Here is a 22,048-nt window from a genome sequence, read left to right as displayed (position 1 = left end):
AAAAAGACCATAAGAAGTATATACATTTCCTACTTATTTTAATAAGTAGTTGCTTCAAGAGAAAGACTTCAAAATAAATATATAAACAAGCACTTCCATAAATACATATTGGCAGAATATTGTAGAGTCCATAAATAAGTTTAAAAATAAATTCCTTTAAGCTCACAGGAGAGAAAACGATCAATTCCAATTGGGAACTTGGTCTACAAGAGCCCCTGGTCACCACTTGGATCCAGACACATATGAAGCAGATATTTTGGCAACCAACAGCAGAATGACCTGTGTATACAGGATTTGTAATATGTTTAATTAGGCTTCTGGAAAGGAAATGGAAAAGCCAAAATACACTGCACTCTGTTTCTCTTCACTATTTGCTCAGCCCAATGGCTTACAAAACAAAGAAACTCTTTGCCCAAGGAATCTGGCTAGTTTAGAATTAGCCAATTGTCACTGGGACACTCTGTGTCCCGTGCTTGGTTTCAGGGTATTTCCACAGGTTGATCATTTTACGTCCCTTGGATTTTCACTTCTTGCTCCTTCTTTCCGTGTATCAAATTCTAGCCGATCCTCTGGAATGGAGGAATGTTCACTGTCAGTAACAGATGTTTAAAAAGGTGTCTATGAGTTTTCCATCTTCAACTGGCTTTTCTTTTTATGTTTACTGAGAGATCTAGAGAAAGAACAGGCTGCCGGAACTATAAGCCGAAAAAGGAGGTGATATCCACATGTCAATGTTAGTGCAGTTTCTACGTAGGGAATGTCAACTGTAATGGGTAAGGCTGTTCTTCTTTATCCTCCAGTGACCTAGTACCAGGAACTAGACACATGAATCCTCCGCTTTACACATTAGCAGGAACAATACCGACAGGAATACGCACAAAAGCTCACTTGAGGCTAAGAGGTCAACTATGAGCAACAACCGGCCACTGAGGCAGATCTGTCTGCTCTGACGCGCCACCACGTCACAGTGGGGAGAAAGGCGTGCAGGAGGACCACACTGGACTTCTGGCTCCTCCACCTTCTGGAACACAGTGTCCCCAGACTCCCTTGCCACACAACTGTCAAGAAGTTACCTCACTCCTCTTGACCACAGGTCCTGCATTTGTGAAACTGGACTTGACACCATCCACCTCACATGGTTTCCATGTGAATTAAATAAGACAATGTAGGTAAAATTGCTAACACAGTGTCCAATACCAGGTAAACTAAATAAATGGTAGCCAAGATTACTAGTAGCTTTATGACCCAGAGAAAGCAGAATTTCACCCCAGGAAGAATGTCAGCTACCTCACAAGGTTTATGCAATAAAATATAGTTTATTAAAGTCCACTAATAAAACCTCTGGCATTTGGATGGGGCTTAATAAATGTTAGTCAAATCTGAATTTCTTCCCTCAGCATTCCCTCTTAGCATGGAACTGATTAACCTGCTCTGAATAAGAAAAAATTTAAGAGTAGTCTCCACAATAATGAAACTTTTATTCCATTCTATTTAAGTAACATCTTAAGGAAACTACATAACAAGAACATAGATCTAGAATAAAACTGAGCAAGTTTCTTGCCTGTGTGGTTATGTCAGATTTATTGAAAGGTCTTTGGTAACTTGAGCACACAAGTGCTTCTTGATAAAGTCAAATATTTATACTCTAAGTCTCTAGACCAATAAGAGGGCAAAAATGGCTTTTGTTAGGATGACAAGGCGAATGAGGAAAACTTTGGGAAAAGCAGCTCTTGGGAAATTAGCTGCCACTATCTCAGCCTTATGTCTTAAACAAAATTAATGGCAAGTTTTTATTCACTCTTTGTTGTTATTATCCTTTTTGTTTTCCTAAGTATTTTTACCAAGCCTCACGTGTGAGATTTTCACTGTCACTAGACAAGTTCAAGTTACGAGCCCTTTAATCCACCGGACACATTCACCTATGACACTGCACTGGAGCTGAGCTACCATCTGGTATTAAGTGGGATATATTTAGCCACTACTTTTCTCCAAACTCCTCTTCCATACCTACCCACCATTACATTTAGGATGTGTATGGACACTATTCTGGGGTACATTTTCCAAATCTGTTTTATTCCAACCCAACACTAGGCCATTATCCAGGTCTGGTGATTATCCAAATTCACTGCTTCTTTTCTGATTCCTGCAAGTGTTACACAGACACTGCTAAAACATACGTTAGGTCAATAAAAGGAGACTGAAATGATGAGTCTTTCAAATATCCATGGTTTTCTCAAGAGACCATGTCACCATGGATGACACAGTGCCAGACGTGCTGGGAAAGCATCTTGGCAGACACGGAGCCTAAGTGGGGCTCCCCTAGAAGGCCCTGCACTTCCTGTTTAGCCATCAGTCTATGATTAAACCTACTGTATCATCTAAAGAGGGAATGACACATAATAAAAATAAAACTGCAGATCGCATAGACTACGGTGCAGGGCATGGAAGATGAATAAGGATTATCTTCCATGACCTAATTTTCTTTAAATGTGCTAATTATGAAACACATATTGACTATAATATGGGACCACAGAAAACACGATCCAGCAGCTCTTTTTAATGGTTACAACATATTGGCGCATAGCATTTATTAAGATAATAGAAAAATTATATAGGAAAAAAATGGTGATGAAATTCCACTCTGGTGACAACTATTTTGGAGCATTTGGAAGCCTCCCCCTGCTGTGAATAAACCGAAATGGAAGCCATGCTTAATTCCAATTGCTTGACTTGGTCCAACAGTTTCATACCAGGGAAAAGGCCGTGTTTCACTTAGAGATACTACAGACAGCGATGCACTTGGCGCCTGAGAAAGGCTTTATTCCTCTTAATCATTCATCCATTATTAAGCATGTTCTCCCTGGAGCAGTCAACCCTAAATCAATAAAATATACCCCTCCTGCTGAGAGTGAAATATAGTGTCTATCCCCTAGAGGCAACTTTTCTTGCCTTCCTAATTTGTTTATCATATTTAGCAAGTATTTTTCCCCCTCCAGGTACAAAACCAACACCTGGTCAGAAAATTTATTTTGACCTTTTCCAAAATATTAACACACCCTTGAGTGTGTAGTCACTGCAACCTTGACACATTAGGTAAATGAACACAGGCACTAGGGTAGAAATTATTTCTAGAAGTCTTCATCAAATGGATTTCTGATCGTTCATTCAAAAAGTAATTAACACTTTTTAAAAAAAAACCACATTTGATAAAAACCACCATGTGTATATATATGTATGTGTGTGCACCTGTGCACGTGTAAGCATGTGGTGTGTGTATGGTGTGTGTTCTACTTCACTGCAAGTAGAACACAATTCTTAAAAAGCAATGAACTAGACCCTCAGTAAATTTTTGTTGATGGCAGAAGGGGAAGGAAAAAAGGCAGGAGAAGGAAGAGAAGGAGAAGGGAAAAGAGGAAGAAAGAAAGTCCATGTTCTGTTCCCTATTTACAAAATTCTAGCTTTTTTTTTTTTAAGTATAGCTGATTTACAATGTTGTGTTAGTGTCTAGCATACAGCATAGTTATTCAGTTATATATATATATTCTTTTTCATTAAAGGTTATTACAAGATATTAAATATAGTTCTCTGTGCTGTACAGTAGGCCCTTGTTGTCTGTCTATTTTATATATAGCAGTTTGCATCTGCTAATCCCAAAAGTCCTAATTTATTCCCCCCATCCCTTTTTCTCTTTTGGTAACCAGAAATTTGTTTTCTATGTCTGTTGGTCTGTTTCTGTTCTGTAAATAAGTTTATTTGTGTCATTTTTTAAGATTCCATACATATGTGATATATGATGCTTATCTTCCTCTGACTTATCTTCACTTAGTATGATAATCTCTAGGTGCATTTCCGCTTTTGAATGAATTAGATTCTTCCAAGAAGAACTGGACATCTCACATCTAGGATTTTAAAGCCTTTTTCTACATGACCACGTATAGTGTACAATATTTTTGTAGCCTTAAGATTCAGAGAAATAGTATTAAATGATCTAACATGATGCACTGAACTCCTTAACATTTTTTCTTTTAAATACTGCTTCAGTATTTCATATTTATCTACAACAGTACCTTAGCTTTTGTTTGCTTGTTTGATAAGCTTCCAGTGGAAGCTTAGTCAGTCTCCTTCTCTAGGAAAATTTCAAGGGAAGTTTAATGTCTGACCCCCTTTTAAAGAACACAACTAAAAGATTAATCTGCTGGGGCATCCTTTGTGGGACAAAGAGAAATGAGAAAAACAACAAATTTTTACTCAGTGTCTCTTAAGTGCAAGATAATTTTACACAGATTATTTCATTTAATCCTTATAGTAACCTCTAAGAGTAGGTACAATTACTAACCCAGCTCACAGATTATGAAACAAAGAGAACTAGGAAATTAGCGTAGCCCAGGATTAGGTGGCTACTTAGAGCTGAATTCAAACCCAGTTTCCTTTACTCCAAACTCCTTACTGTTTAGACTATACCACACTAACAATTTCCTAAATTGGGATATTTGTGATGAGAAGAAATATTGTGAATCGTCCTTCAATTGCATATTTTTCATTTTCACTTGAGGCTTTTGAGCTGAAGCATCTTCCTCCTCAGACACCTCTGCGATGTAACCTTCAAGGCAGAGTGGGAAACAGAACTTCTCCTACCTCTACATTAATGAATAGCTACCATATTCCTCAGAAAAGGGAACGTTAGCACAAAACCTAGGTGCCAGGAACCGGACTGGTACATCAAACTTCATGGCTGACTTTCCTTTTAGCAACTGCAACTGTGCTTCCTTGTTCTTCAATAAATGAGAACCTGGGTGTGTGATGTGGGTTACTTACTGAGCGACAGATGGAGGCAGGAGGAAAAGAGGAAAAGGTGCATTAAGAAAAGGAAATTCAGGAGGTGATGAAGTTTTATGAAAATAAGTGAGAACAAGAAAGATCAGGAAGGGAGGAGGAAGGGCTGTCTTCACAAAGCGCCATAAAACCACAATATTATTGTGGCCACAAATACAGTTTTCTTAGTGATTAAGTGACCCTATTTCCTTTCCTGTAAAATCATTTCTCAGTGTGCAGGATCACAACTCCATCTGCGCAGTTGCTGGTTCACTGTTACACACTGTCCCAGGGTTGAAAAACAAGTTATCTGCCAGTTTAAATATTATTGACTCATTGATTAAATTCTTTTACTAGGAGTGCATGTTGTGGTAAAAGGCCAGCCTTTTGCTGTTTTTAGAATACTTACTGTAGCTGTACATGCAACTATATTATTCTCTCACTATCATTTTTCAGTTTGGTATCACAAAGTACTAAATTTATGGTGAATCTAAGCAGTCTTCTATCAAAAAGTGTTAAGGTGATAGGAGAAATATGCAATTGTTAATCTTACGGGCTTTTGGAAAACATGAGATTGTCATGAAAATGCAAATTATCCATTTGCCTTTTTCTACACCAGAAACAAATCTCATCTCTATAGGCTTAAATAATCCCTCACATTCCCATACGTATCTTTCATGAATGCCACTCATCTGAACAACTTTAAAACTACAGGGTGCAACCAATGGGCCTGTTCCAGAATAAGCCAATCGACCGACAAGATTTGCTTAGAAAGAAGAATGATGAAGACTGGTTTGCTTGATCTATCATTCATCCTTACGAACCCTAAATTTTAATAATAATGGCGGTAACACTGAATTACTTACTAGAAACTGTCCAAAATATTTTGTCTGTAATACCTCATTTTTTTCTTCAAAATAATTCTATAAGATAGGTACTATTATAACCCCATTTTACAGATGAGGAAGGTGAGGCAAAGCTACCTTGGGAAAAGGAACTTGCCCAAAGTCATACACTGGGCATTAGCCAAGCTGAGACTTGAATACAAGATTCCCTGACTTCAAAGCCCTGCCACACTGCTTTACTGGTACCCCTGAGAGGTAATGGCAATTGTCACAGTCCTTCCAAGACAGCTCTGAGCTATTCAGGACAGACTTTGCACACAACCTAGGGCAAACAGGTCAAAGGAAAAGCTATCTAATGCCAACTCATCCAGCACTCGCCATGCATGGGTAAAAGCCTCAATACCATTTTTTCAAGAAAACCAAGATCCTTCTTGGAAATAGAATTCCAAGTGATATATTTGTCGTATTTTTCACAATGAAAATGCATTCAGATATGTCTTCCCTGGTTTCACATGACCTTCTCTGCCAGCAACCAATTAAAACAATGGCTGCAAGTTTCCATTAGCCTCAGGTGGGTGTGGGGCTGACACTTGGGAGTTCTTTGTGCAGGTGTGCTGACAAAGCCCTCATCTGGCTTTATGAATACTTCGAACCTCCAAACAGCCTACAGTATTTTTCGCCTTTAGAAAAATCTTAATGTCTGATGACTCAGACTTCCCTAAGAAGTCAGTATACAGACTTTTCCGTAAATAAATATACATATAAATAGATAGAAATACATAAGTAAAACGGAAAGTTCAAAATCCCACAGTGAATTATGTCTATGATCTGGTATTTTGAATGTGTGTCGTCTGCATGTCTCCTGAAAGGCCAGGGAGCATGGTTACCGGGGGATTGACCCCTACTCTCCCAGGAAGGGGAGTCACGTAATGGTAACACGTTTCCTGGGGTTCTCTGGGGAGCATAATACTGAATTGATTCTAATAATATCTGTCACTCATTGAGTGCTTACTCTTTTCCAAGCACTTCTTAAGTTTTGAAATATTTCTAATCAGTGTACATCTTAACAATAATAGGCCTTTATATCCATGGCACTCACGCTGCCTGAATCTTTAAACTTCTACTTTTTACCTGTCTCTGCCTGCTTTTAAGCATGGATTTTATTTTAATGTGAGCTGATTTCCCCTAAATGAGACAAAAAGAATCAACAAGTGCAAAGCTCAACAAAGCCCTTTCTTTTCATGGGTGTGACTGACTGACCCATTTTTAGGAAACAGCATTCTCTTCTCTCTCACCATTCAAGACGCATGTGTGTCTTGTAAGCCTTCACACCAAAGTTGCCGAGAAGAGTGCAGAGACACTGCCAAAATATCTGGGAGTAGTCTGACATAGTCTGCACAAGCATCAAAATTCTTCATAGTACCTTGTTTGCATTCTAGTCTATAATACAACTATGTTTGTTTTACTGTAAACAGTAAGAAATTTCTCCCTAGACTCTATAAATAAAAATGGATATGAATGAATGTGCCCTACATTTAAGCCCAGGTTTACACAGCCCTCCAAACACTGCCATGCTTCTGGGACTACAAGACTGTAGTCAAAAAGCATGGATTGTGTGTCATTTTTTATTTTAAGGGACAATGACCTATAGCTAATGGCAAAATTGAGAATCACTAGCACTACCAGCATTTAATTGGCTGACACAAATGTCTACATGCATTCTACCAGAGCAGATGCAAAGCAACTTTCACCAAAATGAATCTTCCCTTTTTCCCAAATGCCTTCTACATTATAAATTGATGGTGAATTACTCCAAGAGAAAATTCCGAAGACCACATTGAGCACTTTTTTGTGAAAAAGTTCTGATGCTGACTCAGGTTTACCAAGATGGATGTTAAAGGTCTAAGAGGTACAGAATCCTATTCCTTACCAAGAAGCTACTTTTACATTTTTCCTAACTCTGGAATATAAATCTCCTGCAAGAACATAATATTCCTTCTCTTACGCCTTTCTCTTGTTTCTTATTTTCCTTTCCTTTCCTTTCTTACTTACGTTGTCCAGTACAGATGAACTATAAAGCTCTACTTTATCACTAGGTGACTCCAGTCTGAATTTCTTTTTTAACTTCATGCTTCAATTATATAAAGTGAATCAGTATCTTGTTTCTTCTATAAGTTTAAAATGATTGATCTAGAATTTACTTAAGGAAGAGATTCCTATAGGAATAAGAAGGCAGCAAAATATGGAGTGGAAGTTCAGAGGACTAGGCTTGTCTGGTCCTGATATCTGTTAATACAGGGACCTGGCTTCCCCACCTATCAGATAAGATCAAGAATAATGTACCCATAATTTCCTTGCAAATAAGGCAGCTTGAGCTAATTTCAAAGTATTGAGCTAACTATGCTCACGTGCCAGAGCTCCTGGTTTCACTTCCTGGCTGGGTCACAGGGCTAAGATACCTCCAGGCAATGAGACTATGAATTCAGCAGGGTGGTTTCTCAGAGAAAGCAGAACAAAACCCTTTCCTGAGGACCCTGATACCATGTTGAAAGCGGACGTGCCTGGAGGCTACTGCTTCCTCCAAACACAGGGTAATAAGCACAAACACTGTGCAGATGTCCTCACCTGGGTCCGGCGGCATACAAACACAGGAAAATTGAGTGTTGTAGCCCACTTTGAAGTTGGAGTTGATGGGGTAGTAATCAGCTAGCTTGATCATCTTCTTGAAAGCATCGTAGATAAAGATGAAGCTAATCAAAGACGAGAAGCCCTCTTCGGTGAAGCGCGTGAAGTACTGAACCAAGAAGCTGGCGTCGGTGGCCACCAAAATGAAGCACAGGAAGGCTGACCACAGGCCAATCCAAAGGCGAAACTCCAAATAGTCAAAATTATGGTCCCTGCAAAGAAGACAGGTATTTAGACTCCACTTCCATGGAACACAAAGAATAATGTAAAACTGAGACCGGAGGGAAGGGGGCAGGGCACAGCCACTCAAGGAATGACAGCAACCAAAATGGTGGAAGAGTCACCTCCTAGTTGGCCTTGAGGATTAAGAGGTTTGACTTCTAATAGATCTTGAGCTTCATTATATGCTCATTGTAACAGCCTGATCAAATAACATGCCCGCAGGCACCAGGACAGCCCCAAGGCTAACCGCAAAGGGCCAAAGAATGGGTGGTGCTGGGAATCCCAGCCCCTTCCCCAGGGCAGCTGGATTGATCCCACCTGTTGACTGTGAAGCTACTGAGACCCTAAAAAGGGACACCACGTCTAGTGGCCCTTTGAGCTCTCTCTCCCCTTCGGAGAAGGCCCGCACAGTGTCTGTGGTGTGCATACCTACTTTTACTTTAACCTGAGCACCCAATTCCCATGTCTCTTTCCTTGCCTTTCTCTTGCCTTACACTCTATGCCATGCATATCTCTCTAAATAAATCTACCTTTACTCAGTGGTGGCTCACACTTGAATTCTTTCCTGTGTGAAGCCAATGACCAGGGGCTTAACCAAGACCTGGGACTCGGCTCTCCTCACACCCTACAACCATTTTCCTGCATCAAAACCACTGAATGACTGTAGAATGACTGCTAAAAATACAAGATCATTTTAGCCTCAAGATATAAAGCCCATTCTTGATTTTATCCAGAAAGTATCACCTTTAAGAATTTGGTCTAGTGATACTGGGCTACCATAAAGAAATAATTCCAGAAGTTTGGGAAAAGCACAAAGAAAATAATCATACCATTGAATGTAAATAACTCATTGATTTTCTCATTCAAAAAATATGATCCTTGTCTTCACAGAGTTCACAGAATAAACAATTTGAAAGCATAATACTGGTAACCAGCACGTGCTTAGTAAATGTTTATGAGCATTACTGGTTAAGGAAGACACTGAAATAAATATGTTCCCTGTCTGTCCCCAAGTCATCCAAGTCTACTGAGGAAGACTCACTGATAAACAGAATCACACTACAAAACACTGAGTGATACCTAAGGGTTCCCACCAAGCATCACAGAAGGAGTAACTAATTCTGGGGAGAGATGAAATTTCATAAAAAACCTCAAAGGTATTTAAGGATATGCAGGAACTTTCTGGACAGACCAGGGAGGGTCTCGCCAGGAAGAGGAAAGAGTGCTGAAAAAGGCATGCAGCATGTGGCTGCACACAATGCTCCCTGCGGACTGAGCGCCACCACCACAGGGAAGTGGGTCAGATACGCGGCCTGTGGGCAGATCAATAAAGGCTGCATTGCCGGGTTACCACCGGACGCTACCGCTGGTCAGGAAGCTTCTCACAGACATGACACCCTCTGCTGGAGTCGTGTGTGAAAACTCTTGTGGCCACCTTTTCCGTCTGTGCCTGTCCTACACCAACCTTAGAACAGGCCACCTCCATCTAAGCAGGCCACTGTTTCTCGATGCCCTTTCTAATTCTTACAAGTAAATTAGTTCCAGATTCACACCGAGGAAAAGATGGGTCAGGTGTTCACATTTTAGCATTTCATAGATTGCATTTCATATTGATTCTTTTAAAATTATGTGGACAGTGCTTTAAAATATTTTTTTTTCTCATCATCTGTGATGAAAAAGCAGAGAGGGGTAGTCACAGTTTCTGCACAAGAAAAAAATAAATCAAGGACCATGCACGCCCAAAACTCTACGGCCTTGCTTTTAGACAATGAGTTTCGGTAACTGTTGGCCATGTATTTTAATGCTTTCCCAAAGGCCTCGAACTTACACCTTTACCATCAACAACCCAGGCTGGGCCACCAAGAAGTCCCGCCTGATTCTTGTAAGAACCTCCTTACTAATATTCATGCTCTGAGTCCCTGCTCAAAGCCATTTTCCACATCACAGCCAAAATGACCTTTTCAAATGTAAATCAGATGTCCCAGTTTAAAACCTTTTGGTGACCTTGCACTGCTCTTAGAATAAAACTCAAATTCTCTACCTAGCTCTGTGCCCAGCACATGGAAATTAAATACAGACTTCAGTTAGTTAAATACAAATTTGCTGGATGAATTAAGGCATGCCTGGTTTAGGACTGACAGAGACAATTACTGTCACTGTAACCAGGTGATGAGTAACTAAAAATTTTACTGATACTAGAATTCAAAATTGCTTAGATTTTGTGTGTCCACTTGGCTGAGCCAAGGGGTGCCCATATATTGGGTCACACATTACTCGGTGTTTAAGGGTGGTTTTGATGAGATTAACATTAAAATCGGTAGACTCTCAGTAAAGCAGATTGCTCTCGATAATGAGGGTGGGCCTCATCCAATCAGCTTCTCAACTGAATAGAACAAAAAGACCAGTTTCCCTCAAGTAAGAGAGCCCTCTCCAGTGGACAGAGAGCCTCTGGACCTGACCTGTAACATGGGCTCTTCCCAGTTCTCTGGCAGACAGACTTGGAGCTAGAACTGGAACGTCAGTTCTCCTGGGTCTCCAGCCTGCTGGTCAACCCTGCACGTTTTGGACTTGCCAGCCTTAATAACTGTGTGAGCCAGTTCCTTATAACAAGTCTCTTATATATGTGCATGCACATCCTATTGGTTCCATTTCTCTGGAGAATCCTAATACAGACACCCATTAGCCCAACATGCCTCACTTTAGAGATGAGGACACCAAGGCCAACAGAAACTTCGTCGTTTATCCAAATGTGATGTTTTAACAGCAGAGCTAGACCAGAAACCAAATTTCTGTGCTCTTAGACCAGTCCTTTTAAAAACTATACCATGGTTCCTCCTGTCTGATTTGTATTTAGCTCATGATAAGGTGCGCTTTAAAGTCACTGTCCTTTGCTTCCCTCTTCTCACCAAATGACACAAATTGGAAGACCATTACCAAAGCAGGAGATTAGTAACACTTAGGCTGAGAGTTACCTTCTACAGATTTCCTGAACTCTTTCTGAAGACATCTTTTGCATTTCCTCACAGTTCCCTTTATGTCTGGAACCCCAGAGTCTAATCCTATGTATGTCTTTGTGAGACAAGCAGACTCTAGAAAAAGCAAAATTCTAGGAACTCGAGATAATTTACATTATTCCACAATGAGTCAGTCTCAGGGCTCAGAAACAGTTCTATTACTTCTGAGCCAATGGACTTTTTCGTTAAAATATAGTTTCGAACAATTACCTAGTTTCGCCTCCCTAACAAGATGAAAGTTAGAGCAGTCTTAATTTGTCCTAAGAATGCTGACAGTTGCTTACAGAACAGGATGCGAAACAAATCCACTCACCAGCTAATGGTCAGGAACACCACCAGTTCAAGTACAAAGGAAAGAAGGCGTGTTTAAGCTCAAATCTTAGGACCTAAACAATAAAGCAAAATAGCTGCTCTAAAATGCTTCAATATTCCCAGAGTGGCTCTGCAGGAAAATCCACAGAAAATCACTAATACCCACAGCCCTCCATCAGGATATGTTTACAGCAGCAAGAAGAGAGAGGAATACAAGGTGAGAGGCTTTTTAAGCAAGGCGACCAACAGTAATAACTATAATAAAAAGCAACGTTACATCCAGTAAGACTATCGGTCCCTTTGGTGCCAAGTTTAAACAGCAATTAAGTTATAAACATTTACACGTTATAAAGAGGAAATGATACTAGAGACCGAAGAAACTATGGTGAGTTAAAAGGAGAAAATGACTGTATATCCTTTTGGTAACACTCTTTCTAGATATTTTAAGTGATAGTTTTGAGCAGCATAAAGCCAAGGGTACAGACAAAGTGAAGAATTCACAATGAAGCATGCTTCAGAAATCAGTGTCTGGCAAATAAACACAAACCTCCTAAGTTAAATGAATAAATCCAGTAATTCAATAGAAGAAAATCATAATTTGAAGGCCTATAAATTGTTCAAAGACTGCAAGAAAGAAATTATTAAATGACCCAATGACAATTATACAGGCTAAAATCCAACTTCACTTACGAAGGTTCTACAAGGCTTGGAATGCATTGTTAAATTTCCTTTCAGATTCTTCCCTGAAGAAAAGGAAAAGGAATCTAATTCTCTCTTATTGCGATATAATGTGTAAAAATAGTGCACAAGAGACTGCAGAACTGGAAAAACAAAACCACAAGTGTTTTGGGGAAAGGTGTGAGCTATTCCTTCATTCTGCTACTAATTTTAAAAGGTGACAGTGTATCATTCATATTCCTTCCTGAGTCTCCAGTTTATTGGGGAAATATTAAAACCTGTATTCCTAGTCAGAGATAAATCTGTGAATTTCGTGGAGTTACTGTTTGAGTCCACTGAATTAACACAACAAGAATTTACCTATTTCTCAAAAAAAAAAAGTAAAATAAGATGGGAAAAATCTGGGCCAAACATAGTAAAACAGTGTCTTTCCTGCAGGACTTCTCAGATCCCTTCGTAAACTAAAATGAATTACCAAGGGCGGGATAATATAATCTATAATATGCAGCACTTACCAGATCTACTGGGATGACAGAGCTCTTTTTTTCTTTTTTTTTTTTTTAATGGAACATCTATTGGAAACAGTAAATGACAAAACCCATTTTGGGAAATAGTGATCTACACAAGTAGTCTGTATCCAGACAAAATATTAGCACTGCTACGAGGATATGTAAGCAAATGATACATAGCATCATGGATAAAAGAATAAGGTTTGCCACATAAGTGTCACATATTAGCCAGTGACGACTTTAAAGCAGAGTTTGTCAAATGTTTCTTGTTGCTTTACAACTATTTTCAAATAAATCATTTGAAACTATGTTTAAGTTTCCAATTATGATGAAATAGAAGGGAAAGTGAGAATGGAACTTGCTTAGCAAAAGGAAATAATCTCTATCCTACAATTATCTAAAGCAAACCAGAATGCAAACATTTTCTGTAGATTAAGGCTCTGATCACATTACATCCAATAAATCTTTCTGCAAAGATTGTGCATGTTTGTTCCTGTTTATAGTACATGCTTGTTTAATCTTTCCATAAAGGCTTTCTTGTCTCACACAATGTTTTTTTAAACATATAAAAACTGTTTGACTCTTTTTATAAACTGACATGAGCAGAACTCTTTCCAATGGTCTTCTGAGAATTATGATAGAGAGATTTGCAGTAATGATCTACAGAAAACATGGAACTTTAAATTCCTGGGAGACCCTCCTTTATGTTCTCAATCCGATTTTCAAAAAACTGGCTTTAAATCCTCATTTCCTCCTCTATCTTGAGATCATTTTTGATGGCACACACAGTTTCAAAGCCTGTTGCATGAGTCCTTAATTCCATGAGGCATTAAGTAGGTAATGACATTTCTCTAACATTAAAATTCTAAAAAATGTATAACAACAGAAGTATACAGCAATTCCCACAAGGAGTGGTAACAAGTTGTATGAAATTCTGCAATCTGGGGACTGAGACCTGCCAGTAAAGGCAATTCTCTCTTAGAGGTATCAAGTTCATTAAAAAGAGACTGGAATACCCAATTTGATTTTGAAACTATTTGTGTGCAAATGTGGCCACTTGGATAATTTGCTTAACTCCATTTTTTCCTTCTTAAAATGATCCATCAATTTCTAAAAGAAAAGATCGATATCACAACTGTCATGCCCATTAGTCGTGTCTAGCGAGTCCGTAAGAGGCGTAGGCTCTGGAGTCAGAACGCAAGGATTCAAATCCCAGCCCTGACAATGACTGGTGATGCAACTGCCAACAATTTACTCACCCGCTCCATGTCCGCTTTCTCACCTAGACAACTGCACACGGTCCCTACCTCATAGGACGGCTACAAGAAATAAACGAGGGAGTACACGGAACGTGCTCAGGATAATACTCGATACGTGGTCAGCACTTAGTAAATGTTAGTTATTACTCAGTTGAGTCTAGAAATGGATCTGGAGTTCAGAATGCTGGAATGGGGGTGAGGAGCAGTAGAGCGTCCAGTCTCTTTCACAGACGAGACATGCGACCTTGACAAGTCATTTCATTTCTCTGGCACGTGAGAATCACAGCAGGAGATGGAAGGCGATCTCAAATGAGATTCTCAGGAAAATTTACTAGACTATGTACAGAGGCGTCAGTAACAAAAAAATGGCAAGGTACTCGGGGACTAGCACCATCGGGAAGCCATTTCTACCTCCCTGCTTGGAAAGGCTACAGAACAGGAACAGGCAGCAGAGCCTGGTGAGGGCAAGGGCCAGGGAGGAGGAGCCACCTGACAGGGGCTGAACTCAGAGGACAGCTGGGCAAAGCCGAGAGCGCGAGCTGAGGGTAGGCGGGTGCACCCTGCCCTCCCCACCGTCCTGTGCTCCTGGAGCTCTGCTGCAGCCAAACCCAGCAGGAAGCCAGAGGGCCAGGGAAGACGACTGTTGCAGTCCACAGGGTCCACCTCCCGAGACACAAAGCAGGACAAGAAGGCAGAGAATGACGGGCTGGGGCGAGAGGTAATGCGGCACCCGGGCCTCAGATGAATCAAAGGCAAACCCGCGCTGGACCACCTAGTCTCCCAGGGCCTCGCAACCACCAAATCCTCAAACCCCTGTGATTCTGCTCTCCCCATTTACTATCCTCTGCTCCAGCTAGGCGTGCACGCTCTACAGTTAGACAGTTCTAATGTACAGGTAGATGTGTATGCACATACTTGCTGAAATTAAACAGAAGTCTCTCAAAAACGAGAACGGGTCCTGTGCTGCTCAAAATAGTGAGTGGCTGGCCAGCAAAAAGGCAGAAGACAGCTCCAGAGACAGCAGTGCCCAGGAAACTCTCCAACACGCCCTAATAGAAAGAAAACAGAGGTGTTAAAAGAAGAATATATTTTTTCTTTCCATGTGTGATGTCACTAAGGGAATTAAGCCACATGAATATGCTATTATAAGGGCTATCGCAAACATACCAAACAAATGTAAAGGATAAAGATTCTTACCAATATGAGTGTTATCTTTTATTTCACCATATATACAATTTAGTCATTCCTGCCTACTCCCAGGGTTGAACTGCTCACCAAAACTATAATGCCTGTAGTGAATGACTAGTGGTTGACTGTAGCAGGCAAAGGGTGACTCTGATCCACTTTAACAATATTAATTGAAGCTTCTATACATAAAATCCCACTATATAATCTCACCCAGTGTGCAGAAGTGACTTATTACTTTTGGTGGCGTTTTTCTCTCTGTGGTTTCAGTGTTCATTTTAGCCGGATTTCACCTTGCACATAGCAAGTACTTATAAATAGCTACATCTTATGCAAAAAAGCTATTTTCTCTGAACAAAAGCTTTTCCAGTGGAGAGGGGAGCAAAGGGGACACAGAGAGTGATTTTCCCACTGTTCTGTAATCTCTAAGACATCAATTCCAAAAAGTATTCCTATTACATATTCATTGTCCAATGTCCAACTTACACAAGAGCTTTAAATTACTTTACCTCTAGAGGAAATAAATGTGCAGGGACATGGATAATCAAACCTTTGTGGCCACATCTCCCTGTAGGTATTTCTCTGGAAATCAATCCATTATTTCCCTTTAGTGTAACAAGAACAAAGAAACACGAGCTATCAAACATCACTGACTTACAAAATTATCCTCACTTCTTAGTCACATCATTTAGGACCAATACCTCAAACTAGCCTGTTTCCTATATTCTTCATCACTTCAAATTTCAGGCAGAAAAATCACGTATTTATTTGTAGGAAGGTTCTTTTGTAAATTTAAAATACTACTTCATCAAAAGATGGTTTTTAATAACATAAAAAGACAGATCCTTTGTTCATACGTAAGGCTACACATCTGAACCATAAAACCTGTAAGATAAAACATTTTTCAAGTGAGTAAATGAAGACATTCTATAGCTTTAAAAGACACAAAAAATATACTTGGTGGTAGACGAATTTACATGGCAGAGCAAAACTGCATGATCCCGGTAACTATATGTGTAAATACTGAAACAGTACTAGGAAGAGCCCCCTTTGCAATTGCACAATAAATTACCTGTTCGTGGAAGTGTGATTAATGTTTACTTAAAACAAACCACCTCTAAATCTAAATCACCCTCTGACTTGAGCAGGGTGGACTTCCGGGGAATGGGAGGTGGCCCTCAGTCATTTACTCCGCCCCTACCAGTTAACCTAGCCACCTGTCAGCCTCACTAAGTCACCTACTTTCACTGCCCACAAAGTTCTCCAGCAATGTTTCATTCCTTTATCATATAATAGACCCACAATCATTATAAATAAACCGATTTTTAAAAATCAGCTTACAGAACCTAAACATACGAAGTGCTATCCCCACTCCAAAGCCACCCCAGGAGACCCTCATTATAATGATCACCCAAAATATTTTTTACACAGCTTCAGAGCCAGCAATGTTCTCTTTAAGATGACACTAGCCATAGCATATCCTTCCCTCTTGTAAGGGTAGAATTCAACTGGGAAAACAGACAAAAATCCCTGAGCACAGCACTGTGTGAGAATGGGGTGGGGGTGAGGATAGGGCAAAAAAGCGAGAGTTGACAAGTAACAAGTGAGCAGACACGGTCTGAACAGCTCAGTACAGCTACTTCCATCCAAGATGTCTGGGTTTGAAGTCCGGCAGGAGGGTCTGGTAAGAGGACCCCATTTACTAAGTGTGAGCTCTCCCACATGGCTGAAGGGTACCCTCGTGTTATTTTACAGCCATCTCACACATACTCATTGTATTCCATGCGTTTTTCCTCAGGGGACAGAAAGCAGAATAACACGCAAGGCTAGCAGAACCGGCTAGCAGAACCGGGCCGCACTTACGCAGAGAAGAGAGAAAGAGGTTCCCTTGTGCCCAACACATAGTGTTAGTCTTGATCTCTTACATGTGAAGAGACTGAGATTCAGAGGGTTAAATGATGTGAACAAATCCGCCCTCACTGTGGGACAGTGAGTGTTTGGAGTATGCGTCCCTGTCCAACCACGACTGCACCCTCGGCAAAGAGAAAAGATGTGCCTTTGGCTGGGATTTCCTGGGACTTGCAGTTTTTCACCTCCTGTGCGCTGACGTTGGGCTTTTATTTTACAGTTTATTTTCCTTTTCATGACTTATTTTAGTGTGCGTAACACGGAAGGGGAGGGACTGGAAGGCTCCGAGGGGCAGGACAAGCCACACTCTGGGCACATGTGATAGGCAAAGTTTCACTGTATCATTCTTCATCAAGCGTGGAGGAGTGACTATTTCTCCTCACCATGGCAGGGTCACACGACAGCCCAGGCTGGGTGTAAGGGAGAACGTGAATGAAGAAAGGAGGAATGCGGGTTAAGAATTCTCCACTTGATTGGATGTGGCTATAACGTCTCTGAGGGGCAAGGGCAGGGTCTCTGGTAACATCCCTGTTTCTCTTTCTCCCATCACTGTACACCATCCCTCCACATGCTCTGTGGGCACCCAGCAAATGCTAAAGGAATTGAAGAAGATGCCCAAATCATACTCTAGGTCCCACTCATCAAAGACCAACAGCCATCAGTTAAAGATAACAACTGATCTCTTTGAGAGATTGGCATTGACTTATGCAAGTTAAAAAGGTGCCTGTTAAAAGGTAGATTATTTTTACTTCAGCTCTTGATCCTTTCCTAAGAGCTACAGTTTCCATTCTGTTGCTGACAATTTAGAAACAGAGACAGGTGATTTATTATACACACTGCACTGGAAACTTGCTTAAACTTACCGATGTTTCCAGCTTTTCTGAGAAAAGAACTATTTTCACCACATTTTGACATGTTGCTCTTGACAATACAGACATTTTAAAAATAATCTTATGTAATGAACAACGTTAGTTTAACTGTAATTAGAATTTATAGCAATTTTTAAGGTGAACTATCAAAAACCCCTTTTCTGATTTATTATATTCAGTGTGTTCACTAATATAAAAAAAAAGGAAGGGAATATGTGGATGTGTGTATTTTTCACAAAGACGCTTCTGCACCTGATTTCCCACAGAGAAACAAATTCCCTAGCAGTTCATAAGGATGGAGACGGCTGAGCTTGGAGGTGTGCCAGAATCAGGTGCCTAAGAGCACTCCAGCTACATTTTGGTTTGACTTTTATTTTATCCCATTTCTGATCAGGTGTGTCCACTGTGGAACAGAAGAAAGAGCTAACAACTGGCCTAGATTGCTCTGCCACCAAAGAGCTGATGATCACTTAACCTCTTTCAGTTTTAGCTTCTTCACGTAGGAGGAAAACATCACAGCAATATAGTGCAACAAGGGACTGTGGAGTCAGACGACCGCAGGCTGGCACCGAGACTGTACCATTTACTCCACCGATGACTTCAAGGAAGTTACTTAACCTCTCTATGCCTTATACCATTTGTGTGAACATTAGATTAGATAATGCATGTAAAGTGCTTAACACAGTCTTTGCTGGATATGTTTTTATACATCATGTATCTGTTTCGATACGAGATGAGAGTCTCTTCCAAGGTCTCTCACAGGTGGCCCGGCACAAAGAGCATGGCTCGGAGTCTGGGATATCTGAGTTTAAATCTCAGCTCCACCAGTCATCAACCTCTCTAAATCCTAATTTTATCCTCTGTAAAATAATGGCTATTTCACAGGATAATTATTTAGATTAAGTAAGACAATATTATATAAAGAGCTACAAATAAAGCAGAGATACAATGAAAGGCCGGTTCCCTTTTCTCCCTGCTTCTCACCCTCTTCCTTCCAGTCTGCTGCTATTACTTCTCCGTCTTTCAAGAGAGGAAGGAGATGGAGACAGATAGTCAAAAGGGGCAACATGGGAAGAAAAGATGAAGATTAGTCTCCAGGGGATAAAGGCAGGGGGAAGCCTCTACAGATTCTCAGTGTTTCCCAGAGCCAACTCCAAACCAGCAGAAGCCTGAGAGGGCAACGCTCCGGCCACTGACTGAGTGCTGCTCCTCCTTATCCCCTGTTACTAGACAAGCGGAGCCAACCAGAGTAAAACAAGGTCGTTTGTCTTCCTTTACTGCAGTGAAGTCAAAATCCACATCTAAAACAACTTGCAAACAGTTTTCTGTTTACATGACCGGACGAAGTTAAACCAAAGATGATCCTTGTTTTACAAAACAGCCAAGAAAATCAACCCAAGTCTCATAACAGAAAAATCAAGCATGAAAGAAATCTGACCACAGGAACAAGACTCTTAAAAAAAGAAAAACCCAAATGTTGGTAACACCAGCATTTTGTCTTTGAGCTACTTGTGACAGGAGCTGCCAGGGCCGTCACAGCTGTCATAGCTAATGCAAAGCAAGCACATTCAAGATGATAAAACATTACAAATTAAAATTTTATGCTGTCAACTTTGACTTTATCGTAATTTAGTATCTTCTGTATCTTCATATAACACTAAAGCATGACCTTTGTTGTTCTATGTCCTCTTTATTAAGGAATATATCATTTGGATTAATTATTAATTAATGCAAGACTGTAAGAAAACAAAAGCCTATTTCTTCTATTTAACAATTTTCAATCAAGTAAAACTTGAGAAAGAAAATATTTTGGTGACAATAAATGATAAAAAGTCACCAATATTCCTGCTGAATGTCAAACCTCTATTTAAAAAATTAAAATGTTTTCTAACCATTAAAAAGAAATTTCAGCCCACGGTGATAATCTACACAAACTGCACAGAATGTTGACTAATAAAATTCAGTGTCTCTAGATGAGTCTTTGACTCTGAAATTTAGCCAAGAAAAATGATGCAGCCTAATGCCATTTAAACACATCCATGGAAATAAGCAGACAAATCTGAATTACCTGCAGGAGTTTTGATGTCAGGTCCCCAACATTAACCAAGCCATATGATCAAAACTAAGTGAAGAAATGATGCAAATATCTAAATCAAATTTGGGTCACATGAGAATTATCTGGGAGGGTTTTTTTTTTTAAGGGAAAAAAATACTGATTTTTTTACCTCCACTTGGAACAATTAAATCAGGATCTCTGAAGATCAGGCCTGGGGAATTTATAGTTTTTCAAAGTTCCCCAGGTGATTCTCAGATGGTCCAAATATGCGATGTACCCATTCAAGCAACCTCCCTTCCTCTTTCAAAATAAGGACCACTTGCTAGCATTGTCAATGATCGATCGGTGGTCACACAAACCATTCATCTACACTGGGGAAGAAGACTGGATATACAACCCTCATTTTTTATTTCACCTGTGTAGCTACAGACTATAAATCAGTGATTTCTGTCCTGACAGATGACAGCTGCCAAATCCTTACTGCCATCTAGTCTGCCTAAAAGTGCTTGGTCGTCATCCACAGGATTGCTGTTTACACTGCCCAGCAGGAACAGAAAAAAGAGGGAAGACTTAAAAGACAAATTATCTCTCTGCTTGAAGAAAAGTACGAGCCAAGGTCTTTACCAAAGAACTTCAGTTCCAAGTCCAATGGAATGGATGAGCAAGAAAGGGAGGCTTTAAAATACTGTTTTGTTTGAAGAGCTGTGAATGCGTACCTAGACCAGCTGAAGTTCCCAAACATCAAATACCAGTATAACCTTACACACAAATCAATTCCAGATGGTCGAAAAATGTAAATGAAAACATAAAAGAACAAAGATATGTGGGTAAATATTTTTCTAATCTTGGGGTGGGAAAGCCTGTCAAAATATATAACAAATATAAGAGACTATAAAAGATTGGGGATTTTGACTACATAAAAATTGAAGTCTTTATAGCAAAAGAAATCACAAATAAGGTTAAAAGACATAAGGCAGATCTAGGAAACAATATATTTATGATATTTCGGATAAGCAAAGGGAAAATATCCTTAGTATACAAACAGTTCTTACAAGTCAATGAGACAAGAAAATGAATGCCCAAAAGGAAAATATTCCAAGAGCACAGATGTAAAGAGGCAGAGGTAAGCAATAAAAGTGGAAGGATATTAACCCTCACTAAAAATCAAAGACATTGAAATTGAGTAAGAATGAGCCAAGGGGGGAGTGATGGGTACAGCTCAGTGGTAGAGCACATGCCTAGCATGCATGAGGTCCTGGGTTCAATTCCCAGTGCCTCCACTAAATAAATAAACCTAATTACTTCCCCCCACCTAAGTAAACAAATAAAACTAGATTGCTTTTTTTTAAGTCATTAAAAAAAAAAAAGAAGCAGCCATCATTTTTTCAACCCAAAGAATGACAAAAATGAGAATCTGAAACAAATTCTGTTTTTGCAAGAGTGTGGGCAAGCCAGCACTCTGGTCCATTCCTGGCAGAAGTATAAATTGGTATAACCTTTGTGGAGTGTAATCTGAAATAAATATCAAAAATAAAATATATCCTGCAATCACATTCTGCTAGGAATCTACTCTGAGGTGATTACAAAGAATGAAAATGCAGTTAAGCACCAGGTTTGTTTATAAATGAAAAACACTGGAAAAAACTGAAAGTCTACTAATAGAGAATTTATTTAGTAAATTAGAGCACATGCAT

General features: G+C 39.8%; 1 protein-coding gene across 4 annotated transcripts in view; it reads right to left on the bottom strand.

Moving 5' to 3' along the window:
- SLC4A4 (solute carrier family 4 member 4) overlaps positions 1 to 22,048 on the bottom strand; it is a 314,261-nt gene that overhangs the window by 68,447 nt on the left and 223,766 nt on the right. For all 4 annotated transcript variants that reach the window (XM_072941127.1, XM_072941141.1, XM_072941149.1 and 1 more), the window contains exons 13-14: positions 15,252 to 15,385; positions 8,283 to 8,554 (exon numbers count right to left, since the gene is read on the bottom strand). In XM_072941127.1, the coding sequence (XP_072797228.1) occupies positions 8,283 to 8,554; positions 15,252 to 15,385 (406 nt within the window). The remainder of the gene's footprint in view (positions 1 to 8,282; positions 8,555 to 15,251; positions 15,386 to 22,048) is intronic.

This window comes from Vicugna pacos, chromosome 2 (genome assembly GCF_048564905.1).
Source record: "Vicugna pacos chromosome 2, VicPac4, whole genome shotgun sequence".
Lineage (NCBI taxonomy): Eukaryota > Metazoa > Chordata > Mammalia > Artiodactyla > Camelidae > Vicugna > Vicugna pacos.
Note: the sequence above shows the minus strand (reverse complement) of the source record. Positions and strands in the feature narration are given on the sequence as shown.